This window comes from Nerophis lumbriciformis, linkage group LG10 (genome assembly GCF_033978685.3).
Source record: "Nerophis lumbriciformis linkage group LG10, RoL_Nlum_v2.1, whole genome shotgun sequence".
NCBI lineage: Eukaryota > Metazoa > Chordata > Actinopteri > Syngnathiformes > Syngnathidae > Nerophis > Nerophis lumbriciformis.
In genome coordinates, this window is record NC_084557.2 from 472,173 (window position 1) to 494,769 (window position 22,597).

Consider the following 22,597-nt stretch of genomic DNA (forward strand, 5'->3'; position numbering starts at 1 on the left):
GCTCTACTGCAATTTTTTAATAAAACGCAAAAAAAACTGCTCCTCGGAAGAAAAAAAATGACAAAACTGCCTGTAACTCCCACTGGGAAGGTCGGAGAGACATGAAACAAAAATCTCAATGTAGGTCTCACTTAGACCTCCATCCATCCATCCATTTTCTACCGCTTATTCCCATTGGGGTCGCGGGGGGCGCTGGAGCCTATCTCAGCTACAATCGGGCGGAAGGCGGGGTACACCCTGGACAAGTCGCCACCTCATCGCAGGGCCAACACAAATAGACAGACAACATTCACACTCACATCCACACACTAGGGCCAATTTAGTGTTGCCAATCAACTTATCCCCAGGTGCATGTCTTTGGAAGTGGGAGAAAGCCGGAGTACCCGGAGGGAACCTCACTTAGACCTACATTTCATAAATTGACAACCCCCAGCAAAAATCAACAGGAAGTTTGCTATTCCCCCTTCAAAACAAATTTTTTGTAAAAACCGGTCACCTTCCTTCAAAAACTATCTCCTCTGAGCGCATTTGTCGTTTCGCCTTCAAACTAACACAGGAGAGAGATTGAACCCTTGTGATTACAATGACAGAAGCGCTTTTTTTCCTAACTGCTCCGGTTTTGATTTTATGACCCTTCAAAGACCCGCTGCGCTGATGCTGCTGCGCTGCTGTTTTTTTTAAGATGACTGCTTAAAAGCAGGAAGCACCAACGTGCCCACACAATGCAGACAAGGTAGATACACTAGACAAAAGTCTTGGGACACTTCAGACTAAAAGTAGACAAAAGTATTGGGACACTTAGGACTATCACTGGACAAAAGTATTGGGACATTTAGGACTAGCACCTGCCAAATATGCGGGCCCGACCAATGCTGCTTGCAGCTTTAATATTTATTTTGTTTTTATTCAGTCATTGGTGGCGCTAAGGATAGTATTTGAATCTTGTTTTTAATATTTTTGTGCAGCACTTTGGAAACATTTTTGTTGTTTAAATGTGCTTTATAAATAAAGTAGTTAAGGGATGGCCAAGAGGGAGGAGAAGAGGGAGGGCAATTTATCATATGTTGTATGTAATCTGGGAGCCTTATTTTCTAACTAATGAATGTCTGTTGGTGTGCTTTGTTAGGCTTGAGCGCCATCTAGCGGTGACGTTGGCTCATTACAAGTTACAAAACTGACTTGTGTAAGTTTCAATCAGCTGTTAGGTAACAAGAACTGTGACCATGCGGCACTTTTGATGTGTGCTTTAAAGCCACTGTAGAAACAGACTATTGGTACAAAAAGCTGAAAATGCCTACCGGCGGAGAAGACGGCACAGCTGTGGTGAGAAAGCTTCTGAGAGAAGTGCTTCTGGGCCGAGAAGATCCGGAGGTTTTCTTTGCGAAGTGTGTGTCCGTGTTGGGGCACCAGGAGACCAGACGGCACTTTTTAGCCGTCATCAAGCCTCTGTTATCGGCCAACACATCCCTGCACTCCGCCCTCGTCTCCATCTATCAGGAATATTTCACCCAGGTCAGTATTGGCGTTGTTTAAAGTACATTTAACAGCTGTTGATTAACAATAAATTGTCTGTTGAATAAAACAAACATTTTCTCGGAACAATTTTACAAAATAGTGTTTTGTAAAATTGTTTTCAAAACAGCCTTTAGCTAACCGCTAGCTGAACTGTAGCTAATTCTGACTTCCCACCTTTACTTGAAGTGTCTTTCGTGAAAAACCTTAACAAATAATTAGCTCTTATACCTCCTGAATAAAATGTTAAGGTGAAAAACAATTAGGTGAATTCATGTAGTTAATACTAATCTTCATTGTTAACGAGAGGCTGCTGTACAACTCACCTGACTGCCCGTGTCCATATTGCATTAGCCAAAACATTTTTTTTTTTTCATAAACAATTTTTTTAGTTAATTGTACAAAATATACGATAGTACTGTAATAATAAAGCCGTTTTTTTTATAATGGGTATTTACAAATAACACAATTATTAGTTATATTAAGCCTAATTGTACACACAGGTTTAATTAACCAGCGAAAACACCTGTACCAAGTTATTAATACATCCATCCAACCATTTGTAAATATCGTGAATCCGTGGTTTAGACATTATTTCACCCTAGTACTTTTCATCATTTAAAGCATTTTGCTAGGCAGATGAGTTAACCTTAAAATGATAATTACAACATGGTGTCACAATACACAGATTCCATACAATCAAGAGCAGGGGTGCTCACACTTTTTCTGCAGGCGAGCTACTTTTCAATTGATCAAGTCGTGGGGATCTACCTCATTCATATATATCATTTATATTTACTTATTTATGAAATATATGTTTTTGTTAACAAGTTAAAGGTGTTTAATGATAATGCAAGCATGTTTAACACATATAGTTAATATTGTTAATACATTAAAGGTCCATCCATCCATCCATCTTCTTCCGCTTATCCGAGGTCGGGTCGCGGGGGCAGCAGCTTAAGCAGGGAAGCCCAGACTTCCCTCTCCCCAGCCACTTCGTCCAGCTCCTCCCGGGGGATCCCGAGGCGTTCCCAGGCCAGCCGGGAGAGATAGTCTTCCCAGCGTGTCCTGGGTCTTCCCCGTGGCCTCCTACCGGTCGGACGTGTCCGAAACACCTCCCTAGGGAGGCGTTCGGGTGGCATCCTGACCAGATGCCCAAACCACCTCATCTGGCTCCTCTCGATGTGGAGGAGCAGCGGCTTTACTTTGAGCTCCCCCCGAATGACAGAGCTTCTCACCCTATCTCTAAGGGAGAGCCCCGCCACTCGGCGGAGGAAACTCATTTGGGCCGCTTGTACCCGTGATCTTGTCCTTTCGGTCATGACCCAAAGCTCATGACCATAGGTGAGGATGGGAACGTAGATCGACCGGTAAATCGAGAGCTTTGCCTTCCGGCTCAGCTCCTTCTTCACCACAACGGATCGATACAGCGTCCGCATTACTGAAGACGCCGCACCGATCCGCCTGTCGATCTCACGATCCACTCTTCCCCCACTCGTGAACAAGACTCCGAGGTACTTGAACTCCTCCACTTGGGGCAAGATCTCCTCCCCAACCCGGAGATGGCACTCCACCCTTTTCCGGGAGAGAACCATGGACTCGGACTTGGAGGTGCTGATTCCCATCCCAGTCGCTTCACACTCGGCTGCGAACCGATCCAGTGAGAGCTGAAGATCTTGGCCGGAGGAAGCCATCAGGACCACATCATCTGCAAATAGCAGTGACCTAATCCTGCAGCCACCAAACCAGATCCCCTCAACGCCCTGACTGCGCCTAGAAATTCTGTCCATAAAAGTTATTAACAGAATGGGTGACAAAGGGCAGCCTTGGCGGAGTCCAACCCTCACTGGAAACGTGTCCGACTTACTGCCGGCAATGCGGACCAAGCTCTGACACTGATCATACAGGGAGCGAACTGCCACAATAAGACAGTCCGTTACCCCATACTCTCTAAGCACTCCCCACAGGACTTCCCGGGGTACACGGTCGAATGCCTTCTCCAAGTCCACAAAGCACATGTAGACTGGTTGGGCAAACTCCCATGCACCCTCAAGGACCCTGCCGAGAGTATAGAGCTGGTCCACAGTTCCACGACCAGGACGAAAACCACACTGTTCCTCCTGAATCCGAGGTTCGACTATCCGGCGTAGCCTCCTCTCCAGTACACCTGAATAGACCTTACCGGGAAGGCTGAGGAGTGTGATCCCACGATAGTTGGAACACACCCTCCGGTTCCCCTTCTTAAAGAGAGGAACCACCACCCCGGTCTGCCAATCCAGAGGTACCGCCCCCGATGTCCACGCGATGTTGCAGAGTCTTGTCAACCAAGACAGCCCCACAACATCCAGAGCCTTAAGGAATTAAAGGTGTTTAATGATAATACAAGTATGTTTAATACATATAGTTAATATTGTTAACAAGTTAAAGGTGTTTAAAGATAATGCAAGCATGTTTAACACATATAGTTAATATTGTTAACAAGTTAAAGTTGGTTAACAATAATACAAGCATGTTTAACACAAATAGTTAATATTGTTAACTTAAAGGTGTTTAAAGATAATACAAGCATGTTTAACACATATAGATTCCTTTCTTTCATGAAGACAAGAATATAAGTTGGTGTATTACCTGATTGTGATGACTTGCATTGATTGGAATCAGACAGTAGTGATGATAACGTCCATGTTTTCAAATGGAGGAGAAAAAAAGTCCTCCTTTCTGTCCAATACCACATGAAAGTGGTTGGTTTTTGGCATCTTATTTGTCCAGCTTCCGTACTCCTTTGTATACACTTTACAAGAAATACATTGTCGGCAAACTCCGTAGCTTGCTAGCTTGTGCACGCCAGCTTTCTGAGACTCTTATTTTGGTAGCGCAGGCAGGATGAAGCAGAGCTTTTATTGTGCAACTGTGCAGTCGGTCTTTGGAGTTTTGACGACAGGTACGGCGCCAGAGTCTGTTGAAATAAAGTGTTTCTCGCCTTCCAGTCGGTAATTTTAATGAGCTGGCAGCAGCCAGCGTCATCTCAGAAGACCCTCGGGTGCCGTGAATGTCAATCAAGTGACCAAAGTGACGTCATAGTGAAGATTTATGATCGCTCATTTTTAGGACTATTTTTTTAATGCCTGGCTGGTGATCGACTGACACACCCTCCGAGATCGACCGGTAGATCGCGATCGACGTAATGAGCACCCCTGATCAAGAGGGTCAATCATTAACTTTTAAATTATTTTTATATCAGCACTCTCATTAGGTAGGTAGGTCTTTATTGTCATTGCACAAGTACAACAAAACTTTGTTTTCAGCACAAACCCGTTCAAGATGAGACGCACAAACAGTGTACAGGGTTACAGAACAGCAACGCTGATGGGTCGCCACAAGGCGCCCCGTGAAAGATGGGGAAAAAGGTCAACGCTGGGGGAAGGATGAGTAAAAATAATACAATCTAGACTGGGCCCAGTCTGGATTTGGAAAAAACCGCAATAGCGAAGCACATATACATATTACAACATTCATCTCGAGACTTGCAACAGAGGGGAGGGAGTGGGGGCTACGGTGGCAGGCTGCAGCTCTTCAGGCACTGCCCAGCCGTCCATCACCCCTAAGGGATTTGCGTCAAGGGCGTTGGATGGGGGGGTGGGGTATGTGTGTGTGGCGTATATTTTTTGTGGATGCATGTGTGTGTGTAAGCCTGCCGCGTGTCTCTGTTCCACGGCCTTGATGTCGTGCAGTCGCTAGTCCAAAGTCAACAACAACAGGTGTGTGTCCATGAGAGACAAGAAGGGAGTTTGTTGTGTCCTTCGGGAGAGTCTCCAAGCCAGGGAAACAATCCAAATTAGAATGTTTTGTATGCGAGTGAAAATAAAATTTGCTTTTCACTCTAAATTGTCTGATCCTCAAAATTCATCCTGCAGGGTAGACAGTCAGCTGATGTATTGATCTCATAAGGTTGGACAGTTTATGCTCACATATATCAACTTTATTTGTGTTTTTTTAATTGTCAGGTGGAAGATGACGAGCTGGAACTTGCACTGACCGTGTCACAACTTGAAATGCAAGAAACCCTGCTTCAGAAAGACGAAGGATCCACGGGTGGTCACACAAAGGAAGGAGGGCTATGCAAAGCACGAAAGCCTGAGCATCAGAAGGATGCAGAGCTGAACATGTCGCACGCGAGTCCAACAGTTTCTACCATGCGGAATACGGACAAAAATGTCGGCAATGGAACGGAGGACAAGGTTTCACAGCAGAAGGCCAAGCGTTCTAAAACCAGAAGGCGGAAAGCAGGCGCCCAGCAGGTAGTTGGTCTGCCCTGCTCTCCATCAGCAACACCACCTGTGTTGCTTTGGTTCCGCAGGGACTTGAGACTGTGTGACAACCCTGCTCTCATCAGCTCCTTGGAGGTAGGTGCACCTGTCATACCAGTCTTCATCTGGAGTCCCCAAGAGGAGGAGGGGCCCGGGATCACCGTGGCCATGGGCGGAGCCTGTAAGTTGAATGAATCACTCCTTATGAATCTTTGTGTCACTGTTGACATTCACTGCCTCTTTTTACTCTATTGGCAGGTAAATACTGGCTTCATCAAGGGTTGGTGTCTTTCTGTTCATCTCTGGAGCGTATCGGCAGCCGTCTTATCTTCCGTGAGGCAAACGGAGCGGGGTGCCACGTCGGATCCACTCTGCACACGCTTAAAGAGCTGGTGAAGGAGACCGGGGCAAGAACCGTGCTGGCCAATGGCCTGTATGAGCCCTGGTTAAAGGAGAGGGATGACGCGGTGGTGTCAGCGCTGCAAAAAGAAGGGGTTGACTGCACCATGTTTCACTCGTACTGCATCAGAGACCCTTACTCTGTCAGCACAGAGGGCGTTGGACTCCGAGGTATGTCGCCGTATTATTTGGATAGGTTATCTCACAAAAGTTGCAGTATATTTCAGAATGTCACACGCCGTGGCTCTGATTGTAGAGTGGCCGTGCCAGCAACTTGAGGTTTCCAGGGTCGATTCCAGCGTCCTCCATCCGAGTGACAGCTGTTGTGTGCTTGGGCAAGACACTCCACCCACCTCGCTCCCACTGGTGTATGAATGTGAATGAATCAGTCTGTCTACCCCAGGGCAGATGTGACTACAAATGTGGCTTACCTTCATCAAAGTGTGAATGTGGAGCAAATGAATGGTGGGATCTCAGTGAAAGGGTTGTATAAATATAATCCATCCATCCATCTTCTTCCGCTTATCCGAGGTCGGGTCGCGGGGGCAGCACCCTAAGCAGGGAAGCCCAGACTTTCCTCTCCCCAGCCACTTTGTCCAGCTCTTCCCGGGGGATCCCGAGGCGTTCCCAGGCCAGCCGGGAGACATAGTCTTCCCAACGTGTCCTGGGTCTTCCCCGTGGCCTCCTACCGGTTGCACGTGCCCTAAACACCTCCCTAGGGAGGCGTTCGGGTGGCATCCTGACCAGATGCCCGAACCACCTCATCTGGCTCCTCTCGATGTGGAGGAGCAGCGGCTTTACTTTGAGCTCCCCCCGGATGACAGAGCTTCTCACCCTATCTCTAAGGGAGAGCCCCGCCACCTGGCGGAGGAAACTCATTTCGGCCGCTTGTACCAGTGATCTTATCCTTTCGGTCATAACCCAAAGCTCATGACCATAGGTGAGGATGGGAACGTAGATCGACCGGTAAATTGAGAGCTTTGCCTTCCGGCTCAGCTCCTTCTTCACCACAACGGATCGATACAGCGTCCGCATTACTGAAGACGCCGCACCGATCCGCCTGTCGATCTCACGATCCACTCTTCCCTCACTCGTGAACCAGACTCCTAGGTACTTGAACTCCTCCACTTGGGGCAGGGTCTCCTCCCCAACCCGGAGATGGCACTCCACCCTTTTCCGGGCGAGAACCATGGACTCGGACTTGGAGGTGCTGATTCTCATCCCAGTCGCTTCACACTCAGCTGCGAACCGATCCAGTGAGAGCTGAAGATCCTGGCCAGATGAAGCCATCAGGACCACATCATCTGCAAATAGAGACCTAATCCTGCAGCCACCAAACCGGATCCCCTCAACGCCTTGACTGCGCCTAGAAATTCTGTCCATAAAAGTTATGAACAGAATGGGTGACAAAGGGCAGCTTTGGCGGAGTCCAACCCTCACTGGAAACGTGTCCGACCTACTGCCGGCAATGCGGACCAAGCTCTGACACTGATCATACAGGGAGCGGACAGCCACAATCAGACAATCCGATACCCCGTACTCTCTGAGCACTCCCCACAGGACCTCCCGAGGGACACGGTCGAATGCCTTTTCCAAGTCCACAAAGCACATGTAGACTGGTTGGGCAAACTCCCATGCACCCTCAAGGACCCTGCCGAGAGTATAGAGCTGGTCCACAGTTCCACGACCAGGACGAAAACCACACTGTTCCTCCTGAATCCGAGGTTCGACTATCCGGCGTAGCCTCCTCTCCAGTACACCTGAATAGACCTTACCGGGAAGGCTGAGGAGTGTGATCTCACGATAGTTAGAACACACCCTCCGGTTCCCCTTCTTAAAGAGAGGAACCACCACCCCGGTCTGCCAATCCAGAGGTACCGCCCCCGATGTCCACGCGATGCTGCAGAGTCTTGTCAACCAAGACAGCCCCACAGCATCCAGAGCCTTAAGGAACTCCGGGCGGATCTCATCCACCCCCGGAGCCTTGCCACCGAGGAGCTTTTTAGTCCATTGTTATTATTAATACATGTTGGAATTCATGATTCCATCAATGAACTGCTCAATAGTGTTGGCAGCACTCATGCAGTACCACAAAAAATTACAAACTACATTTGAATTACAATTCAAATGTAGTTTTTTTGTAAGCCTTTCAAAAGAATTCAAAATATGAAAAATTAATGAAAATGAATTGAAGCCATCAGACACTTGAAAAGTGGCACATCACATCTCTAATGTAATCATTTGAACTTTTCAACAGAAATAGCACTGCAAAAATATTAAGGACATACTTCTGTATTTTGGTAGTTATGCTGTCAACATTTAACAAGATTTCTTCAACTTGGACTTGAAAGCATAAATAGTATAAACACTTTTAACAGTATAACAGTACTAAACAATTCCAATAGATAACATTGGTGTCATTACCTTTTTGTGGCTAAAATCCAAATTTAGCAACGGCATTAGACTTGTGTTTTTTTGTCCCAACGTGGTCTTTTACATCGCTAATTCCTCCGTGTCCGATCGAAAAATCTTGTCTGCACAAGGTGCAATTCGCCTAGTTTTCACCCTTTTTGGAACGGATAATTATTCCCGGATAGGCTTTTGAATATTCTTCACGGAATGACTGCAGTTTTCTTTTCGGTTTAAGACTCGTTTGCGATTTTTCTCCGGCTGATTCCATGATCGTTCGCTCGTTTGGAAACAATGGCAACTGGTGCCTCGTGCTTGGCAGCGGTGCTATAAATAGCCTCGCGCATGGCATTCGGAATGGCTCGATAGGAAGTTACGGGAAGCAGTGTCGATTGTCATTGTTGTTACGCGGTTTCGTGAATAAAACTTTAAAAAATATATTTTTTTAAATTAATGAAAAACCGTATTTTTTATCACTGCAACCGTAACCTGGAATAGGTTGATGAAAACCGTACTAATTACGGGAAAACCGGAGTAGTTGGCAGGTATGACTTTACTTTTGTGTATTTGGAGTCTGCATAAGTCCCGAAAATGTAAAATCAAAACACGAAGGAGATATTTATAAAACAATCTTGCGTTCCTTCATACTTCCTCCAAACGAGCCGTTTGGAATTTGCACAACCTGTGACGTTTTTCCTAAGTGTGACATCAGCGGATATCTCCATATATGGTAAAACATTTCCCAAAATGCTTTGCGCGAGTGAAGAGAATTATATCTATATAGCATACCTGCCAACTACTCCGGTTTTCCCGTAATTAGTACGGTTTTCATCAACCTATTCCGGATTACGGTTGCAGTGATAAAAAATAAGTTTTTTCATTAGTTAAAAAAAATATTTAAAAAAAAGTTTTATTCACGAAATCGCGTAACAATGACAATCGACACTGCTTCCCGTAACTTCCTATCGAGCCATTCCGAATGCCATGTGCGAGGCTATTTATAGCACCGCTGCCAAGCACGAGGCACCAGTTGCCATTGTTTCCAAACGAGCGAACGATCATGGAATCAGCCGGAGAAAAATCGCAAACAAGTCTTAAACCGAAAAGAAAACTGCAGTCATTCCGTGAAGAATATTCAAAAGCCTATCCGGGAATAATTATCCGTTCCAAAAAGGGTGAAAACTACGCAAATTGCACCTTGTGCAGACAAGATTTTTTCGATCGGACACGGAGGAATTAGCGATGGATTTTAGCCACAAAAAGGTAATGACACCAATGTTATCTATTGGAATTGTTTAGTACTGTTATACTGTTAAAAGTGTTTATACTATTTATGCTTTCAAGTCCAAGTTGAAGAAATCTTGTTAAATGTTGACAGCATAACTACCAAAATACAGAAGTATGTCCTTAATATTTTTGCAGTGCTATTTCTGTTGAAAAGTTCAAATGATTACATTAGAGATGTGATGTGCCACTTTTCAAGTGTCTGATGGCTCAAATTAATTTTCATTAATTTTTCATATTTTGAATTCTTTTGAAAGGCTTACAAAAAAAACTACATTTGAATAGTAATTCCATGCTATTGACAGGACTATTAATTTTAATGAAGTTAGCTTACCATGTTTACAGTATGATAATTGTGATAGAAATGTGAATTTTAGGCACAGAATATTTTTTACAATTGAACAAGGCAGTAGATTATACAAGCTTGGACAGAAAGTTAATAATGACACCAATTTTTTTTTTAATGGAATTGTTTAGTACTGTTTTACTATTTGTTTACTGTAAAAAGTGTTTATACTTTCAATTCACAAATTGAAGTCTTGTGAAAGGTTGACAGGATAACTGGCATTAACTGTCAAAATAATTTCAAACTATTGAAGTTAGCTTACAGAATAAACATGTCAATCAACCCATATGATTTTTGCTGTAATATTTTTGTTTTGAAAAGTCACTGTGACTGATAGAAAAGTGATGGTTTTAGCAACATTTTAACCTGTCTGAATGCTAATAATCATTTTGCGTCGGGGGGCGAACCTGAACCCCCCACCAGGACTTTGTCCTGGACCTACCGGGGCCTGCGGCCCCTGGACCCTGGCTACTAGGTTTTTCTGATTTCAAAAGTTGGCAGGTATGATATAGCACTTTTTTCTCTAGAGACTCAAAGCACTTTATATTTTTTGAAACCCAAATGCAGCTGAGATAGGCTCCAGCACCCCCTGCGACCCCAAAAGGGACAAGTGGTAGAAAATGGATGGATGGATGGATTATTTACATTTTTTTAAGCTACATTTAAAGCAGTGTGTGTGGCACCTGGGAGCAAGGTGGGTGAAGTGTCTTGCCCAAGGACAACAGCAGCGACTAGGATGGTGGAAGCTGGATTCAAACCAGGGACCCTCAAGTTTCTGGCCGGCTACTCTACCATCTGAGCCATGCCGCCCCACTGTTGTAGTCCGGCGCTGTAGTCAATAAGCTCCTTTTTCTCTATCCTCTTGTCGTGGGGAAGACTGGCTCGTACATGCATCCTTCGCTCTTGCCATTTGTAACACAAAGCACCGTGTAGTTTGAGCTTACATCAGTCAGTAGACTCGCAATGGAAGCGCTAAAAACTAAAACATGGATGATGGGGAGAAGACACAGTCGAAGTGGAGGCTTGTAAATTAGACAGGGTGTCCTGAGAGCTTGAAAACATAATCTACGCAACATTTTTGACCTAAGAACCACAAAGAAGTGTTTTAAATGTAGAAAAAAATATGATATGACCTCTTTAAGTCAGGTTCAGTGAACAACTCAAAATGACCACAAGGTTTATCCAAGTTTACTTTCTATAGTCTTGTGCCTTTAGAAGATATGTCTAATAAAAATGAGAGTTGGATTCACAGTTGTGATATAAATACCTGTGATTCCTCTTGCTAGTGACTGAAGTTGCGTTATCTGTTTTCCTACATGGTTTGTGGTGTAGGAATCGGATCAGTGTCTCATTTCATGAGCTGCTGCAGACAGAACCCTGGCTCTGTATTTGGCACTCCACTGGACCCTCCTGTGTCCCTGCCTGCACCTTCCGACTGGCCTCTGGGTGTCACTCTGGAAGAACTGGGCCTGGCACGTATGCCGCGGAGGAAAGACGGCACAACGGTTAGTGATCATATTACACGATTAGAAATGCAGTATTCCTCAGTCTAATTCTACTGTGCATTGTGGCTTTCAGATTGATTGGGCTGCTAATATTCGCAAGTCCTGGGATTTTAGCGAAGAAGGAGCTCATGCACGCCTTGAAGCTTTTCTCCACGATGGTGAGACTGGTTACACGCACACACAGAGCACCTAGCTCAGGGAAATTACACTAAATTGTTTCAGGCGCCACATTTCCAGAACTCTAATGACCAGGGTACGGAATTCTACCTTTGCAATTAGTCTGATTTGGTCAATTCTGGAGAACCAACATACGCTACACTAGACAGGTGATTTTGCTCTATTTATTTGGTCAGTTTCAGGAGCTCGCTGCTGCTTTAAGGACCAACTAAAAATCTTCAGGAGCTCAAAGCTGTTTTAAGGACCAACTAAAAAATCTGGTCAAAGATTATCTCTGACAGCATTCTAGTGTTTTTAAGAATCTGTTGCAAACATCTGAGTCTCTTACAAGTGTTTTTGAACTGAACTCGCAGGAAACCACTTGAATAGCCCAAAAGATGAAAAAGAGGACCTAAAATGAAACCATGAGGAACCCCACTAGTATAACCAAAGAAGTTGAAGAAATTACTACATCTAAAGTAAACGCGTGACCGCAGTGCCTTGGTTACATAAATTACAACGTAAATTAAAGCTGCAAGCTGCGATGGACGGGACCGACTTTGAGGGCTCATAAAATCCAAACCGGAGCAGTAATTAAAACTCTTTCATCAATTTTTAATCAGAAGGGTTCAATCTCTCTTCTGTGCTAATTTGAAGCCGACACGACAAACGCGCTCAGAGGAGATAATGTTTGAAAAAAGGTGACTGTTTTTACACAACTTTTGTTTTGAAGGGGGAATTGCAAACTTCCTGTTGATTTTTGCTGGGAGTTGTCAGTGTATGAAATATAGGTCGAAGTGAGACCTACATAGAGGTTTTTGTTTCATGTCTCTACGACATTCATACTGGGAGTTACAGGCAGTTTTGTCTAAGTTTTCTTCCTAGGGGGCTCTAGAGCGCAATTTTAAGTTTTGGGGTTTGGTTTTTTGATTAGATAGCAATTTCCACCAGTCCTGATGTGTGTGTCCAATTTGGTGAGTTTTGAAGCATGTTAAGGGGGTCAAATTACAGCTCAAAGAGGAGGAGGTATAATAATAAAACGCTGGAAATACAATAGTATTTAGTCTACATGTGTTTTGTGGACTTGGAGAAGGCATTTGACCGTGTCCCTCGGGAAGTCCTGTGGGGAGTGCTCAGAGAGTATGGGGTTTCGGACTGTCTGATTGTGGCGGTCCGCTCCCTGTATGATCAGTGTCAGAGCTTGGTCCGCATTGCCGCCAGTAAGTCGGACACGTTTCCAGTGAGGGTTGGACTCCGCCAAGGCTGCCCTTTGTCACCCATTCTGTTCTGAACTTTTATGGACAGAATTTCTAGGCGCAGTCAAGGCGTTGAGGGGATCTGGTTTGGTGGCTACAGGATTAGGTCTCTGCTTTTTGCAGATGATGTGGTCCTGATGGCTTCATCTGGCCAGGATCTCCAGCTCTCGCTGGATCGGTTCGCAGCCGAGTGTGAAGCGACTGGGATGAGAATCAGCACCTCCAAGTCCGAGTCCATGGTTCTCGCCCGGAAAAGGGTGGAATGCCATCTTCGGGTTGGGGAGGAGATCTTGCCCCAAGTGGAGGAGTTCAAGTACCTCGGAGTCTTGTTCACGAGTGAGGGAAGAGTGGATCGTGAGATCGACAGGCGGATCGGTGCGGCGTCTTCAGTAATGCGGACGCTGTATCGATCCGTTGTGGTGAAGAAGGAGCTGAGCCGGAAGGCAAAGCTCTCAATTTACCGGTCGATCTACGTTCCCATCCTCACCTATGGTCATGAGCTTTGGGTTATGACAGAAAGGACAAGATCACGGGTACAAGCGGCCGAAATGAGTTTCCTCCGCTGGGTGGCAGGGCTCTCCCTTAGAGATAGGGTGAGAAGCTCTGTCATCCGGGGGGAGCTCAAAGTAAAGCCGCTGCTCCTCCACATGGAGAGGAGCCAGATGAGGTGGTTCGGGCATCTGGTCAGGATGCCACCCGATCGCCTCCCTCGGGAGGTGTTTAGGGCACGTCCGACCGGTAGGAGGCCACGGGGAAGACCCAGGACACGTTGGGAAGACTATGTCTCCCGGCTGGCCTGGGAACGCCTCGGGATCCCCCGGGAGGAGCTGGACGAAGTGGCTGGGGAGAGGGAAGTCTGGGCTTCCCTGCTTAGGCTGCTGCCCCCGCGACCCGACCTCGGGTAAGCGGAAGAAGATGGATGGATGGATGGATGGAAATACAATAGGGTCCTCTGTCCCAAAGGGACTTTGTCCCTAAAAAACAAGTGGTGCCTCGAGGAACTGCTCTGTTATGTAAATGCCAAGCTTGGGCCCCTGCAGTGTTCTATGTCTGATCTCAATGCAAGGATCTGACCATGTGTTTAGAGTGGTCCAAGTTCCTCTATACGACAGGAGCACTTAAAATGTTTTTAGGAATTTGCTGAAAAAATGCTTTGAGCTGAACTCAGGGGAGGGTATCGCGTCATTCCTGGGATGGATTTGGGTCGGCAGTTGAATAGCTCTGCCCTACAGGAAGTGAAAATATAAGAAAACATACTCGGTCCGCATTCATCTAACTAATGTTAGGATAAAGTGTCTCACCGTGCCTCCGACAGTGTGTGTCAAAACACACATCAGGAAACATTTCACAATGAAAAGGTGATAACAACATGAGATGTACTGTACATGCTTAACATTTCCTTAATCCTTTATTTTCCAAGGTGTGTATAGATACGAGAAAGAGTCAGGCAGGGCCGACGCTCCAAACACCAGCTCTCTGTCTCCGTACCTTCACTTTGGTCAACTCAGCCCTCGCTGGCTACTCTGGGACGCCAAGGGGGCACGCTGTCGACCTCCGAAATTCCAGCGCAAACTGGCGTGGAGAGACCTGGCATACTGGCAGCTAACCTTGTTTCCTGACCTACCCTGGGAATCCCTCCGGCCTCCGTACAAGGTCCATATTGCACATTCCACTATATGTTAGAATATTGTAGGATGTGGCTCACCTTCTGGGGCTCGTAGGCACTACGGTGGAGCAGCAATAGCAATCACCTGAAGGCTTGGCAGCGTGGTCGAACAGGCTACCCCATGGTGGACGCAGCCATGAGGCAGCTGTGGCTGACAGGCTGGATGAACAACTACACCAGACACATTGTGGCATCTTTCCTCATAGCATACCTGCATCTACCCTGGCAAGAGGGCTACCGCTGGTTCCAGGTAAGACATTCAGGCCATATTCACAGTCGTGGTCAAAAGTGTACATACACTTGTGAAGAACATCATGTCATGGCTGTCTTGACTTTACAATCATTTCTACAACTCTTATTTGTTTGTGATGTAGTGATTGGAGCACATACTTGTTGGTCACAAAAAACATTCATGAAGTTTGCTTCTTTTATGAATTTATTATGGCTCTACTGAAAATGTGCTGGGTCAAAAGTATACATACAGCAATGTTAATATTTGCTTACATGTCCCTTGGCAAGTTGACCTGCCATAAGGCGCTTTTGGTAGCCATCCACAAGCTTCTGCTTGAATTTTTGACCACTCCTCTTGACAAAATTGGTGCAGTTCAGCTAAATGTGTTGGTTTTCTGACATGGACTTGTTTCTTCAGCAATGTCCACACATTTAAGTCAGGACTTTGGGAAGGCCATTCTAAAACCTTCATTCTAGCCTGATTTAGCCATTCCTGTGTTTGGGGTCATAGGAATGGCGTTTCTGGGATTAAAGGCCTCACCTTTTCTCCTCCAAACATATTGCTGGGTATTGTGGCCAAACAGCTCCATTTTTGTTTCATCTGACCATAGAACTTTCCTCCGGAAGGTCTTATCTTTGTCCATGTGATGTCAGATATATGTATACTTTTGACCTAGCAGATTTGGTCACATTTACAGCAGACCCATAATAAATTCATAAAAGAAGCAAACTTCATGAATGTTTTTGGTGACAAACAAGTACGGTATGTGCTCCAATCACTACATCACAAAAAAATAAGAAATGATTGTAAACTCAAGACAGCCATGACGTCATGTTCTTTACAAGTGTATGTAAACTTTTGACCACGACTGTAGCTTCAGTTGAGTTTAGAAAACATCTGCATGTGTGTGTAGGACACACTGGTGGACGCAGACGTCGCCATCGACGCCATGATGTGGCAGAACGGGGGCATGTGTGGTCTGGATCATTGGAATTTTGTCATGCATCCTGTGGATGCTGCTATGACATGTGACCCCGTTGGCAACTACGTCAGGAAATGGTGTCCTGAGCTTGCAGATTTGCCTGATGACCTTATTCATAAACCCTGGAAATGCCCTGCGTCTATGCTGCGACGAGCAGGTAGGAAACTCTCATTCCATTCTCATTGATGTTTATTTGTCGGCGCCGAAAAAAGACAAAATTCGTATTTTCCTCCTCGCTCTAACTCGGTCATTTCTCCACTTATCGGAAATCTGAGAACACCGAAACGTTCCTCAAAGTCTTGAGGCGCTCACGGTTTTTACAAGAACTTAATATCTCGACGCGTTTGCCCACAATCAGACATTGTTCGGCATGAAGTTTTTCAACAAATCCTACATAAACTGCGTAATAGTGGCAGGGTCATCTAATTACATGAAGTCCTTTGAAGTCACGTGACAGCCCCTCCCCTCAGGTATCTTAGTCTGTTACAGAGTTAACAGTTAAATGGGCACAACATAGACAAACAGGGCAACCCCAGGACTAAAATCATGTTGTTTTTTTCTATTTGCGTTGGCGTCGAGCAAGTTTGCCAGCATTAAGCGTGCGTTAGCACGTTAAATCATACTTGCCAACCCTCCCGGATTTTCCGGGAGACTCCCGAAATTCAGCGCCTCTCCCGAAAACCTCCCGGGACAAATTTTCTCCCGAAAATCTCCCGAAATTCAGGCGGACTCAGGTCCTCCACAATATTAAAAAGCGTACCTGCCCAATCACGTTATAACTATAGAATGATGGAGGGCGAGTTCTTGGTTTCTTATGTGGGTTTATTGTTAGGCAGTTTCATTAACGTCCTCCCAGCGTGGCAACAACACACAACAACAGCAGTCACTTTTTTGTATACCGTAAAGCAGTTCGTCTGCCGTAAACAGCAATGTTGTGACACTCTTAAACAGGACAATACTGCCATCTAGTGCATTTGATGAAAGCACTTTTGTGCGTGCCACACAGCAATGCATCATCAGAGAGGGTGTTCAGCATGGTTAGACAAATAGTGACAGAGAATAGAACAAGGATGGACAATTCAACCCTTAACTCAACAATGAGTAGATGAGTGTTATGTGTGTATATGTGTAAATGAACACTGAAATTCCAGTGTTTATTTTATATATATAAATAATAAAATATATATATATATATATATATAATAAAATATATATATATATACACACACACATATATATATATATATATATATATATATATATATATATAGCTAGAATTCACTGAACGTCAAGTATTTCTTATATATATATATATGAAATACTTGACTTGGTGAATTGTAGCAGTAAATATACTCCTCCCCTTTTAGCCACGCCCCCGTCCCACCCCGACCACGCCCCCCTTCTCCCCGAAATCGGAGGTCTCAAGGTTGGCAAGTATGCGTTAACTGCTAGCATACTTGTGAGAACGTTAGCATGCCAACTTTTTGTTTTTGCTAGCATATGTCATATTAGCATGCTAACTCTTAATGCTAGCTTTTTTGCTACTTTCTATGTCTACACCACATTTACTGCATTTTGGTATTTCTTCTTACCCAGTCATGTGCTACCTTCTTATGCTAACATTAGCTTTAGAACGTTTCCAGCTAATATTACACTTTTTTGTCTAATTCCGCAGCCATACACCTTAGAGTCATATAACTTGGAATGTGTCACCTATTAACTGTTAGCGTGCTAACTTTAGCATGCTAACATCATAGTGCTAACTTTACGTTTTTTTTTTTTCTCTAATTACACAGCCATAATTAGTAATAATTTTAAGAATGATAATACCGTATTTTTCGGACTATAAGTTGCAGTTTTTTTCATAGTTTGGCCGGTTGTGCGACTTATACTCAGGAGCGACTTGTGTGAAATTATTAACACATTAGCGTAAAATATCAAATATTATTATTTATCTCATTCACGTAAGAGACTAGACGTATAAGATTTCATGGGAGTGACAGATTGTTTGGTAAACGTATAGCATGTTCTATATGTTATAGTTATTTGAATGACTCTTACCATAATATGTTACGTTAACATAGCAGTTGGTTATTTATGCCTCATATAACGTACACTTATTCAGCCTGTTGTTCACTATTCTTCATTTATTTTAAATTGCCTTTCAAATGTCTATTCTTGCTGTTGGCTTTTATCAAATACATTTCCCGAAAAAATGTGACTTATACTCCAGTGCGATTTATGTTTTTTTCCTTCTTTATTATGCATTTTCGGCCAGTGCGACTTATACTCCGAAAAATGCGGTACTTAGTTTCGATTTAGTTTTTGATAATGTACTTTGCAATATTTTGTCGACTTTGGAATGGAAACATCCTGTCCTTTCTCGCTCTACTAAGGTGTGGTATTTGGCCAGACATATCCTGAGAGAATAGTTACAGACCTGGAGGAGAGGCGGAGTCAGTCTCTCCAAGACGTCGCCGTGGTTCGTAGACAACACGGACAGTACGTGGACAAACGCACAGGCTGCGACTTGGTCCCTATGCCGCCACGCCTGGTCTCGGAGGCCCTGAGCTTGCCCCACAATGCTGGCGGCGTGGCCTCAGCTGGCAAGCACTTCCTCCTACCCGTCATCACCCGCATGGAATTCAAGTACCAGCTAGAAGATCCGGACGCAGACGCTGCCTCCAATCCTTACAACGCCGTCCTTAAAGGCTACGTGAGTCGCAAAAGGGACGAGACCATCGCGTTCCTGAACGAGCGAGACTTCACCGCCAGCGTTTTGTACGAGGGAGTACAGAGAAAAGAGAGGCTGGAGAGGGACCATCGCCGCATGGAGGGGCTGCCTAGACCTCTGGAGCCGCAAGGAAGAGCAAGGCGCACACCAAATGCCAAAGACAGGTTCTCAATAGTACCTGGTGGTGCCGTGAAATCACCCAGATGACCAAGGGACAGACGAGCTTTCCGAGGACACTTCCACACTGTAAACAAAGTTGACAAGATATTACAAAGTCAGGTATTAACTTGCCTCTGACTGACTTGGGGACAAGTCTAGCACCATCTGCTGGTTTACATGTATAAATCTCTAAACACTAAATACAGACGGAACCTAAAAATGTTCTGATTTTCAATTTGAGGTTTTCATAAGCTCTAAGCCATTATCATCAAAGTTCTATCAAAAGGCTTAAATATATTGAGTTGCATGGTATGAGCATATGTTTCAGCTTGTAAATGGAATTGCTGGAATAAACAAACCTTTACACCAGGTCTGGGCAATTATTTTGAATCTGGGGCCAAATTTAGAGAAAAAAATGTGTCTGGGGGCCAGTATATCTGATTTTTAGGAACACTTATACAAAACCTCACAATAATGTGTGATTGAATGCTAAAAACGTTATGACAGACCACCTGAAAAAACGGAATGGAATTTTACTGAATGAGACACCCAGAATGTACATGAAAATAACGTGGGATTTACAATATTAACTATGAATGATAAAACACTGTATATTGACAACATATGAACGCCACACCCCCTATTAATCGACATTTTACAATCAAGCAAAATGGAACAAAAATGCAACACACACAGCAAAAAATAAACCCACCTACAATCTGATATATCACTAAGCTTTAGAACTTTGTTGTAAAAATCTCCTTCCGCGTCTGTCCCTGACACCCACATTTCAGGCTGACACTGTGGAAACGCTCCCCTCCCACAGTGCCTCGTCTGAGCTACTATGACTTAGATTACCATAGTAACTAATTAGATTACCATAGTAACTAATTAGATTACCATAGTAACTAGTATATCATGCAAAAGCCCAGATTCCAAGCATTGAAATACTTAGTATAGTTCAAAGACTTGCGGTAATTTGAAAACATCACTGCACATCATAATGGCAGCTACACTTTCCATCTTAAAGATGTGGAAAAACTTATTTGGGAATGTCCGGTGGGCCAGATTGAAAAGCTTAACGGGCCTTAATTTGCCCAGGTCTGCTTTAGACGATATTCAAAATGCTCCGGGTTTTACCTGTGGAACGACCAATCTTTTGTATCCTCGAGCTCAAAGTTCCTCTACCTTTGTTCCACCATGGACCGGTTTAATGTATGCATTATTTTCACAGACCGGCTTTCTACGTGTGGCAGACAAAAACAGCCAATAAATTAGCCTTTGGCTCCAATCCGGCACATTAACATTTTATATGTCTATTAATGTGCATTGTCCCATGTAGTATAACAAAGGAGTTCTATACAAATATTAACAAGCTTATTGGTGTGTTTAGTGGGACAGGCGAAAGTTAAGTCAGAGAAGGTAGCAAATGCGTCATGGACCGGTGGCTGAGGACCACTGCTCTAGCTGGATCAATACGGTATTCCGGAAGTGCAATGACGAAGGCAGCAAAGCAACATACCATACCATACCAACTTTATTTATAAAGCCCTTTAAAAACAAGCACAGTTGAAAAACAAAGGGCTGTACACCACAAAGAAATAGAGGCAAAGGACAGACTAAAAAATAACATTTAAAACAGAAATAAAAATACACAATTTAAAAAGCAAATATAAATTACCCTAAGAACAGTTTGTTAGATAAAAACAGTTTAAAAGTTAAAAACAGTTCAAAAAGTTAAAAGCTAAAAACAGTTCAAAGTCTCATGCTGGGTTAAAAGCCAGTGAATAAAAATGGGTTTTAAGAAGGGTCTTGAAAATAGCCAAAGAAGGGGCCTGTCTCACATGGAGAGGGAGATCGTTCCAGAGTTTGGGACCCGCAACAGAGAAAGCTCTGTCCCCTCTGAGCTTGCGCTTTGTTTTGGGTACCTCCAGGATCAGCTGATCAGCTGACCTGAGGGACCGGGTGGGGGCATACAGATGGAGCAGCTCAGAGAGGTAAGGTGGGGCAAGACCACGTAAGGATTTAAAAACGAGTAAGATCATTTTAAAATGGACTCTAAAAGACACAGGCAGCCAGTGGAGGGAGGCTAAAACAGGAGTAATGTGCTCTCTTTTTCTTGTGTTAGTTCAAAGTCGGGCAGCTGCATTTTGGACCAGCTGCAGACGTGAGAGGGAGGACTGACTAATTCCAAAATATAAAGAGTTACAGTAATCCAGCCGAGATGTGATAAAGGCATGGATTACTGTCTCTAACTGTTACCTAGAAAGAAGGTTTTTAACCTTGGCCAGCTGACGTAAATACAAAAAAGCTGGCTTTCACCACTGTGCCAATCTGACGCTCCAATTTAAAATCACAGTCAATACGAAAGCCCAGGTTGGTGACCATGGGCTTAACGTGCAAAACCAAATGCCAAAGTCAACAGGGGGGAGCTCACAGGTACCACTAGGTCCAAACACTATTACTTCTGTCTTCTTTTCATTAAAATTTAAGAAGTTTAGGGCCATCCAGGCCTTGATATCCTCAAGACAGGCAAGTAATGGCTGTATTGAAGAGGCATGATTTCTCTTTAATGGAAAATACATTTGTGTGTCATCGGCATAACAATGAAAAGAAATATCATGCTTTCTTAGGATTGAGCCCAGGGGAAGTAAATAAATAGAAAAGAGAAGTGGTCCCAAAACTGAGCCTTGTGGGACCCCACATGTCAAGGGAGCAACGGAGGATTCAGATCCAGCAACATTCACAGAGAAGGTCCTGTTAGTCAAATAGGACTTCAGCCAACTCAAAGCAGTACCACAGATGCCCACTTGATGCTGCAGGCGGCTAATTCAAATATTATGGTCCACCGTATCAAATGCTGCTGTTAGATCCAGTAAAACTAAAATCACATGATCACCTAAATCTGTTGCTCGAAGGATGTCATTAAAAACCCTTAATAAAGCTGACTCGGTACTATGGAGGGGTTTAAACCCAGACTGAAAGACTTCTAAAATATCACAGTCCTCTAAAAAAAGTGTTTAACTGGGTAAAAACAATCTTCTCCAAAATCTTTGAGAGGAAAGGCAGCTTAGAAATGGGTCTAAAACTGAACTGTCCAGACCAGGTTTCTTTAAAAGCGGTTGAACCACGGCGTGTTTAAAACTGGTAGGAACTACTCCAGAAAACAGACTGCTATTTAAAATATTAAGAACAGGCTGCCCTATGCAAGAAAACACTTCATTAAAAAAGGTAGGAGGGACAGCATCATGGGGAGAACCTGAGGGCTTCATATGATGAGTTAACTCATCCTAATTACATACAGAAATGCACCAAATGATCATTTGCTTTTAACAAGTTAGTGCATGTACCTCACAATACGAAGGTCCTGGGCTCGGGATCTTTCTGTGTGGAGTTTGCATGTTCTCCCCGTGACTGCGTGGGTTCCCTCCGGGTACTCCGGCTTCCTCCCACCTCCAAAGACATGCACCTGGGGATAGGTTGATTGGCAACACTAAAATTGGCCCTAGTGTGTGAATGTTGTCTGTGTTGGCCATGGCATGAGATGGCGACTTGTCCAGGGTGTACCCCGCCTTCCGCCCGAATGCAGCTGAGATAGGCTCCAGCACCCCCCGCGACTCCGAAAGGGACAAGCGGTAGAAAATGGATGG

The 22,597-nt window shown here is 44.4% G+C and overlaps 1 protein-coding gene across 1 annotated transcript; it reads left to right on the top strand.

Moving 5' to 3' along the window:
* Nucleotides 1–1,173: 1,173 nt before the first annotated feature.
* Nucleotides 1,174–19,311, top strand: LOC133612760 (deoxyribodipyrimidine photo-lyase). Its single transcript, XM_061970446.2, has 9 exons — nucleotides 1,174–1,512; nucleotides 5,517–6,000; nucleotides 6,078–6,389; nucleotides 11,590–11,762; nucleotides 11,836–11,920; nucleotides 14,595–14,827; nucleotides 14,896–15,090; nucleotides 15,986–16,211; nucleotides 18,451–19,311. Exons 1-9 carry the CDS (start codon nucleotides 1,291–1,293, stop codon nucleotides 18,993–18,995), a joined length of 2,475 nt encoding a protein of 824 aa, XP_061826430.2. The 5' UTR covers nucleotides 1,174–1,290; the 3' UTR covers nucleotides 18,996–19,311.
* Nucleotides 19,312–22,597: the final 3,286 nt, after the last annotated feature.

Bases quoted from the DNA above. Each gene is read 5' to 3' on its own strand.
- LOC133612760 (XM_061970446.2), top strand. From the start codon at position 1,291: ATGCCTACCGGCGGAGAAGACGGCACAGCTGTGGTGAGAAAGCTTCTG. The intron at 6,001-6,077 runs GTAAGTTGAATG...CTCTATTGGCAG, and splicing joins CGTGGCCATGGGCGGAGCCT to GTAAATACTGGCTTCATCAA. The intron at 15,091-15,985 runs GTAAGACATTCA...ATGTGTGTGTAG, and splicing joins AGGGCTACCGCTGGTTCCAG to GACACACTGGTGGACGCAGA.